This window comes from Nilaparvata lugens, chromosome 4 (genome assembly GCF_014356525.2).
Source record: "Nilaparvata lugens isolate BPH chromosome 4, ASM1435652v1, whole genome shotgun sequence".
Taxonomy (NCBI): Eukaryota; Metazoa; Arthropoda; class Insecta; order Hemiptera; family Delphacidae; genus Nilaparvata; species Nilaparvata lugens.
The window spans coordinates 66594868-66608070 of NC_052507.1; the positions used below are offsets into that span (position 1 = coordinate 66594868).

At 33.2% G+C, this 13203-nt stretch overlaps 1 protein-coding gene across 6 annotated transcripts in view; it reads left to right on the forward strand.

Moving 5' to 3' along the window:
- LOC111059182 (protein C-ets-1) overlaps positions 1 to 13203 on the forward strand; it is a 229077-nt gene that overhangs the window by 130243 nt on the left and 85631 nt on the right. The window contains exon 1 of one of the 6 annotated variants that reach the window (XM_039426262.1): positions 11581 to 11893. The exons of the other annotated variants lie outside the window; for them this stretch is intronic. Coding sequence (XP_039282196.1) covers positions 11854 to 11893 — 40 coding nt within the window. The 5' untranslated portion in view covers positions 11581 to 11853. Of the gene's footprint in view, positions 1 to 11580; positions 11894 to 13203 lie in introns of those variants that run through there. 6 annotated transcript variants of the gene reach the window in all.

Sequence of the window (13203 nt, forward strand, 5' to 3'; positions counted from 1 at the left end):
TAATTGGAGAGAGTATGTAGAATGATTGAATATGCCCAGCGGGTTTTGCTCCATACCAAACTATTTTTTGCTTGAAATACAAAAGCACAAAACTCTGTCAAATTTTAATCGTGATTATGTTAAGAGAACCGGAGACAGCAGTTTTGCAAAGAAGACCTCTGATTGGTTCTCATGGCATTTAGTTATGGTTACAATTCAGCAGGCTTCTGTGCGACCAAGCCATAATCTCGCAATCATATTTCCACTAATAATGATCATGTTATACTAGTAGTTCTGTGAACAGTAGACCACAGGTTACAAACCACAGCCTCCTCTAATACTGTCCATCAGAGTAAATTATGTTCTGTCCTAACGTGTCGGCGTAATATCGATGTGTAAACAACTAATGGCTGTCTGGGTCGCTGTATCGACGATAATTATTAATATTAATTATAATTATTAACATTACAATGCTAATAGTTTGTTGTAAACAACTATGCTATCATCAAAAGCTTACCGAGTTGAACGCAGAGAAAAGTCGGGAGAAAATAATAATCTACTTCGATCTATCAATATTGCATGCCTCTTTGCTTGCAATTGATAGTCCACACGACAGCTGACTTTTTACAAAGTTACATTGAGATATTAATTGCATGCGTCATTGCATGCAATTAATAATCCACTCGACAGCTGATGATGAATAATTCTAGTCTGATTTTTTACGGTTCGAAGGAGACAATTTTGTATTAGGAGACCTTTTGTATTATCCTTAAAATGCAAAATTTCAAAAAACCTTATGTATACGTCGACGCGAAATTCAAAAAGGAACATACCTGTCAAATTTCATAAAAATCTATTGCTGCGTTTCGTTGTAAATGCGGAACATATAATCATAAATATTAACAAAGATATAAACATAAAGAGAAATGCAAAACCGTCGACTTGAATCTTAGACCTCACTTCGCTCGGTCAATTACTGATCCGATTGATAACTCATTATTTTGTAATCTATCCGATACCACGGTAAAAGAATACAAGAGTGATTACAAATTACTCAGTTTGTGGCATTATTTGTCGTGATCTTTCCCAGATCATCAAGAACATACTCGGTAACTCACATCCTCATATGAGTTGGTCCATTCATATAAATTTTAATTCGATATTGCCAGTATCAAAATTTATTTTTGAATGATTATTTTCAAATTAACAGATATTGAAATGTATTTTTCATTGTATTATTACATAAAATCTATTGACATTTATTCAATCTTGACATTCACTCATTGATTGACAGATATGCATTGATTTCTCTAGACAGTTGACAAAAATTTCTATTCAACTGTATATGGGTGAATATAATAGAAGATCATTTTGACATTGGGAGCTCGACGTGCAGTTTTGAAAACAAGCATAGAAATTGGTGTACCTCTTCAGTCGCAGCCCCATCTAAACACTTATGCCCAGTGGTTCCGAAGAATGCTAAGGGCTTGCTTCTGTTATGACATCTATTATGACTATTGGTTCGTTTGTTGGATGTATTTTGTTCGCGTGGATTCCAGAGTTGAAGGACTCTAAACACATATCTCAAAAAATCAATGCACTAGATCGCTAAACCATTTTGGTTTTTATAGGATAGAATAATTTCACGTAAAAAAACTGATGGAGTGTACCTTCAGTAGCCTTCATCTTGAAAGATCTTACCATGTTTTTTTTTAACTCATGTCAAGAGCACCTATGTTTTTGAGTTGCATTCCTTGAGTTTAATTGATTCGAAAATGTCGTTGAATAAATCACACCATTCAAGTGAATCATCTACCAGTAAGTAATAGAAAATGACAATTTTCTGATTACCATATAGAAATTTCACACATCAATAAAAATATTGATGTAATTCAAACATTAGTGAAATACTTTTGAATCCTTGAGGCTACTACCAAATAAAAATATCCAAGGAATTTAATCTCATCTCCATCACAGATGCTGTCATCTGAATGGAATGATAAGAATGCGTTTTGTTTGATTCATTGTGTTTAATCCATTGAACATATTGTTTGAGTTTCGGAGTTTTCTTTTCAGGTATGAACCTTTTATTTATTTATTATTTATTCAATTATTTATTTATAATGCAAATGACACTAATGTAATAACATTTGAAGATAAAATAATAAGATAGTCCTTGTGCTATTCTTCTCTCAAATTAAGGCGAGGCAGGATATAATTCTGGCAGCCGGCCGCTGAGCGCCCAGTTTAACATGGGGTGAAAAACTTATCAATCGATTACAAGCCTCCTAGTAGTGCTTTCGGAAAATGGTTACTTACGAATCACGCAGTTTTATAGAGGCTTTCATTTGATGTTAGAATCAACTTAATATGATAAGTTAAGATTTTATTTGTAAAAAAATAACTGTTGAATTCCCATAAGAAAATCGTCAATTATGTGAAAACGATAATGATGATAACATAGTTGTTTTCTAATGGATAATGAAATTGAAAATTTCTCAATGAAGTTCAACATTTTCTTTGTGATTCCAAAGTTTGAAACACGGAGATTTTATTTTTGGAAATTGTTAAAAAATAAATTTATAAATGCCTGCAAAAACAGCATTTAGCCAGAGGTGACAAGTCCAAGATAAGGTTAGAATTTTACGTGAAATAGATTAGAATTTTCATAAAATTTTAGTCCAAAATAAACATGAATTTATAAATTTTGAATTCAGATGGCTTGAATTGATAAATTTATTAGAAATATTCCACTAAATTAGGCCTAACACTTGTAACGAATAATATTTAGTTATTTAAGAATATTTGGAACCATTCAAAAACACGAACTTGTAAACACTGAACATAATATTGAACATATTCATTACGTTTAGTAAGTTGTTTTTCAAAATAATATAAAAATCCTTATACAGAATTTCCCTTCAACTCATTACAAGATCATTCTTCATTTGGATTCTCAATGTGTACTGTAGTTCATCAGGGATGAATCAGAAACTTCATGCCTTTCTCATCTTAAAATCTGTAGTTTTCAGTTTCCAGTAAACATAACGTTCTCCCCTTGTGGTGGTAGAAAGACCATAACCATTCATTTATTCTTGAATCAACAATTCTATGCCTCCAATTGTCGACAATTATTACACCCTTCCAACTTCCAACAATATTATTATGTGAAGTTGAAGAGCAATTACTCACTGCTACAACCCTTCAACCAACAAAGAATTAATAAATAAGACATTAACTCCTCCGTAACTCAGGGCCTTTTAGAAGATGGATCCCCAGCCTTGATAACAACACTGTGATGATGGACTTGTAAAATATAATGTATTATCAGGAATAAACCTTTTATTAGTAAGAAAAGAAGCTTTTTGCCATGCTTCCGTAACTCATGGCATCAAATCCTATTATATTAAGTGAGCAATTTCTGTATTTATATATCTGGCTATTTTTATATCTGGCTATTTTTATATCTGGTTATTTTTATATCTGGCTATTTTTATTTCTGGTTATTTATGTTTAACGGATCTCGAAAACGGCTCTAACGATTTTCACGAAATTTGGAACATAGTAGGTTTATGATATAAAGATTCCATTGCACTAGGTCTCATCCTTGAGAAAACTCGCTGAACGACATTAAAAGGATAATAATAATTCATCCTTGGCTGAAACAGCTGTGGATAGTAAAAAGTGAGTATGTGAAAAATCAAAATATCGCATCCCCGAAATTCATAAGATGACATATAGCCAGCTGTGAAATATAAACACGATCATTTTAGAGAATTGTGTTCTGTTCATCAATAAATAAAAATAATGAGCGAAGCTCGGTGCCCCGATATTCATAATGAATACAAAAGCAGTTCAATATTAATAATATCAAGTGACTTGGCTAGCTCAGGTCTGGTGTCAAAGTTTTCAGGTTGCACATGATCAGTATTTATATTATAAGACTGATATTATCTAATAACTTAGTAATTGAATTTGAATAAATTGAATCCTGAAAAATATCTTGTATCTTATTACGTATCGAAAGTTTTCATCGGACTTTTCAGAAAATGATCAATTATAGAACCATCATTTAAACACTTGTTTATTATCATTTACTTAGCTCTGTTCACTCCCGACATTGAGACTATGAAATGTGGACAATCATGATAATTTCTTGAACATAGATTACTCGAATCAAATCATCTTAATCCATAGTAAAGCATATTCCTCTCAGATAATCAAATTGAACTACTTACTACTTGAAGTGCAGGTACAACTGTCTTCAAATTGATCATAAATGAACGAAAAAGTTGATTGGTAAAAATTACTCGAAGTATCGTCGTGCTTGTAAATGTATACTGTTCTGTGTGCATCCAACATTACTATATTGAGAGTTTTATATAAAGAACTAGCTTACCCGGCGAACTTCGAACCGCCAAAAAAGTCAATATATCACATGTCACACTTGACTTTATTTGGTGAATCATAAAATTTATCTGACAATCAATATTTTCATTTACATCTCAATACGGACTTCCTATGTGCTTAGTCATGCAGAATTTATTATTCCGAAAACATATTCTTCTCAATCAATTGGTAGTAATATCTATCAGTAAAGTGTTGAATTAAAAAAAATAGATACCGGTAGGTTAAATCAGTGTTTCAAAGATTAATTTAATGTTTTCATAGTTGTTGATTGTCAATTGATGGTCCAGGAAATATGCGATGTACGATGAATCACACAGAATTCCATATCTTTCAATCTTCCATTTTAGGATGAATATATAAGCCAAGCTAAATTCAAAATAATTGTAAATTATTCGGTCATCCAAACTACCGTTCTAATTAAGTTTGTAGTGTGAATGTTGATGTTGTGGAACTTTTCCATAATTGAATAGACTTAGAACGTTGTCAAAAATCCACTTTAATTAAATAAAAATTAAAAATTAATATTTTACAGGAGCATGCTTTCGTGTGTGCTCACACATCATCAGCTGTAAGTTATTAACGTTCTAAGTCTATTCAATTACCGTTCTAATACCAGTACGCAAATTTATCACAGAGTGACGAGTTTATTACAGCTGGTAACTTTAGATGCTAAATCATATTATCACAATATGAACAATATGATTATTATAATAAATTATCGCAATATGATTTTTTTAGTGATTTCTTGAATCATGATAATCTTTCAGTTTTTTGGTAGCCGCTTGGCTGACAATTTCGAAAACAGAGGTCTGTAAAATTGATTAATAAATAATTATTATTAGCCCCCCTATTAAAATTTCTGGTCAGAAACCATCCACAATATTCACACAACATATTTCCAAAGTTTCATGCCGTTCTGTCATCTAGTTTTCAAATCTACAGGGAACAAACAAACAAACAAACGAACACACAAACATACAATTCATTTTTATATATTATATAGATTGTCATAAGTTATATTGTAGAATATTATACTGATTATTATAAGTAAGTATTGTTAAATTTAGTGTAGACGTTGACTACCCAGAGCAGGGAATTGGCCTTGACAAAGAGGTCTTGGTCAACATCAGGTGGTCGATGTAGACATAGGTAGTGTAGGGAAGGGCCTGGCTTGGCTGCCTCTTGCCCTGAGCTTTGGGCTGGCAGAGGAGGTCTCAGCACAGCCACACCATATGCTCTCTTGTAACACGAGACGTCCAACACACGTTCAACGGCCTGTACATTTCCAGGGTTTCCCAAATGAATTCAGGTCCCCGCGCCAAATTACCTGCTTACCGAACTAGACTAACAGCCCTTCTTAGACAAAGGTTCTCTAACGATCGAAGATTGAGAAATTTCCAAAATATGGGACACTAAAACACATCAAAATTTATTAAGTACCCTTTATTTTATCTAGTTTGACCTCTTGAAGTACTTGATAATTTTTATTATGTTTAAATAATCAGTAGCTATAAAAAGAAAAGTGAATACAGGAAACTAATTTTCAATTTTTATGATAAGTGGAACTTAGTTTAATATCAACATTATTCATGGTTGGATCAACAAGTAATCACAATTTGCATGATTATTAGGTACCAAATTATCATAATATCTACCTCATTTTAAAGAAAATTGACGAAAAATTTATTCTATATCAATTTGATCTCATGCGAATTTTCAATGTAAAATAACGTGAAAATATAAGAAATGGAGTACAATAATAAAGTAGAATTGGCTTATAACGACTATTCATTAATTGAAAAAATGTAATATCAGAGGGATTATCAGAGCTCCTCCAGACTCTCAAGTTCAAATGTACGATTGCTGTGAGTTTAGTTCCAATGCCGTTTGTGGGAGTAGGGAAAATACATGGAAAAATACTACTCATTTTATCAGTTGTAGTTAACACACACGGATAATTGAATAGCCGTTATCTCCGTGTGATGTTATATGTCACACCATGGAGGTATCATTTCCTCCAGGAAGTGAACATAGGAGACAATGGCTCACTTTGCAACCAAAACACAAAACAATGAATACATACATTTCATGAAGTTTAGGTGGTGATGCTTGTTGGTGGCCTATTTCCCTGTGTACTCCAGCTATTTCATTCATTCATTCTCTAGAAGAACTGATTCCGATGAATAAGGAGTTCGTTAGGACTTCATTCATAAGTTTTTTGAGGGTTTGAGTGTGTGTGTATGTGAGTGTTGTAAGACAGGATGCCACTCGTCTTGTCCACAAATTTTCTCCTGCTGTACTTCTCTTTTCCAACTCTATCAAATCTGTACTTCTATCTTTATCCAACTCTCTCAACCCTGTGCTTTCTCTCTTCATCCAACTCTATCAAACCTGTATTTCTTTCTTCTTCCAACTCTGTAAAACCTTATGTGTGCACTTGTCGGTTGTGCGGGTATGCGTGCGTGCAACGTTTTGGGGGTGTGTGCGAGAAGGAGTGGGTATTGGGGGGGATGCCCGCCTGGGAACCTGGGTCCTCAACCACCTGCGTAGCCCCATCACCACAACGTCCGCTAAGCCCATGTCACACACACTCTCTTTTTTCTTTCTCTGTCTCTCTTTCTCCTCAAGTGTCGCCTACATTGTCATACTTCTTGAAAAGCCTCAATTTCTTGTTCTACTTTTAAGTCACTTCCAATTCGCATTTCAATAATTACGGTTCTCTATTGATTTTATAAAATATGTAATTTATTGAGTTGGAATTGGATTTTATTTTACAAATTAATTCATTGATATAGCACTTTTTATTTCTATAGACACGACATGTTTCGACTCATTAATGCCATTTGAAGTCTCAAAATAAGATGAAATTGATACATTATCATTATAAAATAGTATACAACAGTATTAAGGAATATATTACGTAAGATACTCAGCTCATATTAGGTTTGAAAGACATCGTATAATTCAGGTAAAAATAATTTGAATTGTTCACCTGTAGCTCCACTTGCTTCTGTAGCTCCACTTGCTTCAGGTAAAAGTGGAATTAATATGAATGAATTCAGTCATTCGAGAGAAAAGTTTGATGACTCTATTTCTACCGATTTCCATTTGATGATTAGGAATAAAGTTGTAAAAGTGAATTCCACCTTGCTTAACTCAAGATATAAATCTCATGGACTGCAGTGAACTGAAAGGAGCTAACTGGTTATGAAGTGAAAGTCATTCTTGAATACATAAAACTCAGATTTCCTGTTGGGCATGGGAACTCAGCAGCTAGTTGTGCTTAGAGGATTGTACAAATGTAAAACAATATTGAGAGTTACCTCAAGAAAAGAACTTCAAATGTATTTCAATTGAGAAAGCAGATACAATGTTATGTTAATAAATTCAAGTTTGAATTGATTTTGTTAACGATGCTCAAATGTCTCATAATTTATTCAATTAAAGGTTAAATCAAATGTGTTTCTCTGAAACTGTAAGTGTAAGCAACCACTGAAATATACATATTTTGGGGGAATGATGGCAATATTTTTGATTTCATAAATGCTCCTAGATTTATCTGTAAATATTATTATTTCAGCAATGTTTCAATGCACCCACAAGTATTATACATTTGATAAATAATAAATTGCTTTGTAGTAAATTGTTTGGATCACGATAAGGAAACTCAATTGTGAATGATTGATCTTGAGCCGATATACAATTTTCCTAAATTTATAGAATTTTCATTAGAGGATGGTATTAATGACTATTGGGGTAGAGGAATGATAAGGCGACCGCTAGTTAGTAAGAGGATAGCTTCCGTCTTCCTGTGTCTACCGGACGGATGCAGGTAAATCGCCGCCCAACATTTTTCGTAAACTGAATCAATTTGGGAAAACTGTTAATCGGGCGATTTCACTCCTTAATTTTCCTGTGTGCCTTCCGCACCACTCGATCTTTCCTGTTCGAATTTCGTGGGTGCTTCCTTGCTTTGATCATATATCGTCCCTCAATCGGAAATACGACAGTTTGCCAGTATTCAAGTGGGTCAAATCTAGAGGATTAATTGAATCCAGAGTTTCCTGTAAGTAAGGAAACCTAGAAGATCTGAAAAATTCATCACAATTCAAGGACTATATGCTCACACCTTTTGTTAGAAGTCAACCTATAAACAAATATATAACTGTGTAAAATAGAAACTGATGAGAAATATTGAGGTAGTGATTCAAGATATCCATGCCAATTTGCAAATCTGGGATCACAATTACAATATTCCTGATTTATCTCCATGTTTACTCGATTTATGTTTTGTTTAAAGTTTGAATTGAACTGTAAGTTCAAGTGTACAGATCCAGACTTGCCTTGAGATATAGATTTCTTGAAATCTTCTACTATCACAGGGATAAGAAACTAAAGAATACATCAATTATGATAACCTTCTAATTAAAAATATGTAATGCGCTTCTATAATTTTCCATAAGGCATTTTCAAGGCTGTCTTGTTACTGGTTAACTGTTTTCGGTTCCTGTTTTGCTCTGGCGATACACAAGATCATCATCATCATTCAAGTTCGCGGATGATATAGCAGTGCATCTATAAACAAGACCAGTTGATATAAAATATTATTAAATACTTGAATCTCAGAAAACTCAGAATATTCAGTCTGCTATTAGGCAAAGTTTTATATTTTGTCAATTTTCAACACTAAAATGACACTAGCACTATATAGTTCGCTTACTTATGATAGCAGTCAAACTATCTTATCAGTATTTCTTGTTTTCTAAACAAGTCTCAAACAAATTATTCCCCGGTAGCCTAATTCTTTGTTTCATCACTGAGGGTTAGTATTTTCAAGAAGTTCAATGAATGAATTTCGGAAGATACTAGTACACTCACCCAAAAACTTCCAGCTTCTATGCTAGTGTATGAGAAAGGAAGTTGTAACATAATCTCCTTTGTGTGAAGAGTTTAATAGCATGGGGGAAAGTGGTGGTGCCAAGGTCTTTGGGCAGGTAGGTCTACTTCTCTTTCATGAATGAACGTAAAATCTCTGCCGTACTACTAGAGTCTAGTGTAGAACTCTAGGCAGGTAGTAGAAATTCATTGTCACTTTTATCCCTTCGGCGTTCCAAATAAGCGTGAACTAGATACACAAAACTCGAAAAATATTCTCTATTATGGAATGTTTTTGAGAGATTTCAAACAAATGTGAAAACAATACATAAAAAGGCACATGTCATATTATCTTATTATTCTCTATTATGGAATGTTTTTGAGAGATTACAAACCAATACATGAAAAGGCAAAATAATATTTCGCATTGAAAAGATATTGATTGTGTTTGAACCTATTATGACACCTGGTACAAGATTACATACATTTAAGTAGTATTAGATAGTGAAAAAAAGATTGGTTTTATTTTTACACTTTCAAACATTTCAATGATGTTGTGGGCGAAGTTGTGAAAAGATAGAAAAAATATGAAAGATAGATCGTGACTAGATAGAAGGTTAGAGAGTTAGATAGAAGGTTAGAGAGTTGAAAATATCGATGTGATCTAATTTTCAATTTTTTTTCAAAACGATTACAACTTACTTTATAGCAACTTTGAAAAAATGAACTTATTTGATTTGATTTGAAATAGTTTTCAAATTTATTACAACTGATTTGATAGCAACTTAAAAAATAATTTTTTTCAATTTCATTAGAAACAGTTGAACTTATTCCGAGTGTACCAAACTGCTTCAACTGCATTCCATACTAATAAGATAATTGTTTGACTGTAAATATACGATTTGGGTTCAAATAACGGACTTGAATGAAATCTACTGCTAGTTGTAAAGTTGTTCTTTCGATGCGATTGTTTGGTCTGTTTGAGCAAAGATGATTGCTCATTGACGCATAGGTTTTTACTATTATAGATTCTCATTATTTTTACGAACACTAGTGATGAGTTTTGCATTCATTGCAGTGAGTTGAGCAATAGTAGTGTAATAGTTTTTGTTGAGATACTCACTAACAATAACTTTACAAACAAACATAAAATATTTTTAAATTGGTCAAAAATATTATTTTTGTATAGTACGTATCAAATCAATCAATGATGGAATGGATCAATAATCCCTATCATTTTAATGATGTGTTTTTTTGTGAAAATGAAGAATAAAGAATGGAAATCATACTTTCAAAAGTATTCATCCTACTTTCCGAAGGATCATTCTTCATGTACTCATACAGTCTAGAAAAATAACCAAACTGGCATAATAACTTTTTGAAAAACCTTGATAAGGTATACGTTTTACGTAATGGACAATCAAGTCAAGAATACTGTAGCAAAAAGAGATTACCTACGTTTTCTGCATGCCGCAAACTTCCGTCGTTCAGAGATTGATTCACAATCTACGCATATCTTCACATATTTTCCTCTTACATATTATCTCTTTGGTCAAATGTATTTCAAATTGAAATTTCATATTTCTATCATCATGATCAAGCTTTTTGTAAACGTTTGTATTTTGTATATTGAGTGAAATGTAATCTTCATTGCGCGATCATCAAAGTAATATTATGTAGAACGATGTTGGTTTTTGTTTGATTGGATAGGTTTGTTCTTAATCAAATTCAATTATAGAATAGAGCATGAAATTGAATCAACCTTGATTTTTGACAGAACATTTATCCGCAGAATACTTTTTGATGGCAAAAATTGGTTATTCTGATGAACTGACATATATTCCCTTCGAAAAAAATCTTGAAGAAACTCAATCTCAACATAGTTCGAATGAAATGTAATAATTTCAGACAAGAAATGTTTTTCAAGGGTATAGAAATAATATTTTTAGTAGGTACCGTAAACTATCAATTAATTTTGTATAGTATTTCATATTTCTGAGTAGGTTTTCTATGAATTACAAAGAGAGTTTCTACAGAAATCAAGAGCAGTCTCTTCTGTTGTGGGAAGCAAATAACGTATGAGTGCTGAACATTCTGCAGGCATGCCCTGACATCCTCAACTTTCGTGGTCGATGTAGTAAGGATGCAGTCTAGTATTTTGTAGGGTAGTGCCTTTGTGTGAGTGTCGGTTTTATGAATGAACGTAGTAGAAGACGAAGAGAGGGAGCCCATTGATGAGATGTGGCGGTGGGGGGTGCGTTGTCTGGTCGACAGGACGCTTTACACCAGTTCCTTCCACACCTGCCTTGTGAGAACATCTCCAGAGTGTTTCTTGCTTCTTGGTGACGTTTCACATCGAACAGTGGTGCTTCGCTTCACATGTGCTGCTGCTAGTTCTCCCCTTGGATGGGTTCTGGGATGTTCTGCTTGTAACAACTAATGTCGCCGCTGCGAATGTTTCTAGCTCCTTCGAGCTGTATTGGATCTGTGCTATCTTGTTTATATCATAATCAGTGTCCTGTTAACGCGGATTGTTTGTGCTTGCGTAAAGTGTGCGTGAATGTGTGTTGAACTGCCGTCCTCTCAGTTATGGGAGTAAAAACAATGAAAGCGTTTACCAGGCTTCGAGGTAAGGGGTTGTTTTGTTATGAATACACTGTTGTTTTAAATAAATATTGTTGGGTAAATGATGAATTCTCTGGTACTGAGAATAATAAATAATAATGAAAATCTCTCCCCCTCGTATTGAAAAAGATCTCTTTTTCTCCATAACATTTTTCGGCCTCACTCGAATGTGAGAGTTATCACAGACCCAAATGCTTGCTGGCTTAACATTTTTTATTGTAAATTCTCCTATAATAGTAGGCTACAACTAATTTCAAGCATTTGAAAAACTTCCATTATAGTAGGCTGCATTTTAATTAAAAATATGAATGAAAAATAATCTAAAGTGTGTTAATCGAATTCTTATCACTTGAGTAGCCTAATTAACCTCATTTTAGTTTTTTCTTCTCACTTTCTTACCCTTCTCTTTCCTCCCCTATCTACCCCCACTCTGCTATCGTAACCCCTTCCCACTTTTCCCCTCCCATCAGGTCTCCCCTGAATATCATCATAGTATTCACTTCGTCTTGAACATAGAACTTTAGAACTATGAAAAATTGTTGAATTAATTCGTCTTCGTTTATATCTAATACTGATAGAAATCAATATTGTTAGGAAACAATAGCAATTATCACGTTGAGCTTTCAAATTGGTCCAACTCATTTGACATGGTTCTATAACCAATTCTCAAACTTATTCACATAAAAAATTGGAAGTAATTTTGTGTTTTCTCTAGTATTTATGAAATGTTTATCATTCAACATTTATCCGACTATATAACTCGTTAATACACTACAGACTAGTAGTATTTTTCAAATATTGCATACTGAAACAATCCCTATTTGAGATGAGATTTCAGAATTTAAACTTTGAGTTCTAGGTTTTTGATCTTTCATAAATTTGACTTTCAACTTATACGTTCCATTATATTTTGTTTCATATCACGTTTCCCCAGAATGTGTTTGATAGCTCAGCTCTAGTTTGAGACGACATGAAAAAACAGCTAGTGAGAATATTAATAAGCAAAGATTTAGTCATGATGTCTTCTCAAACTAATCTACTCTTTTAATCCATCAATGATATCGAATAGGCTACGGCAATTCTTCAATACAATTATTATTTGTGTTGAAGAACTGCCGTAACTTGCGTCGCATAGAAAATTTTTGTTTTCAATACATTATAGAGCTTTTTCCTTTGCATCAAATTATTATCGCATCAAAAAAAGTTTATTTTTTCAATTCCCAATATGAGAAAAACAGCAACACTGTCAATGACAACTGACTTGGTATGTGTGTGGTCTGAACTCAGTCTATGTATAGACTGAACAATAGGTTA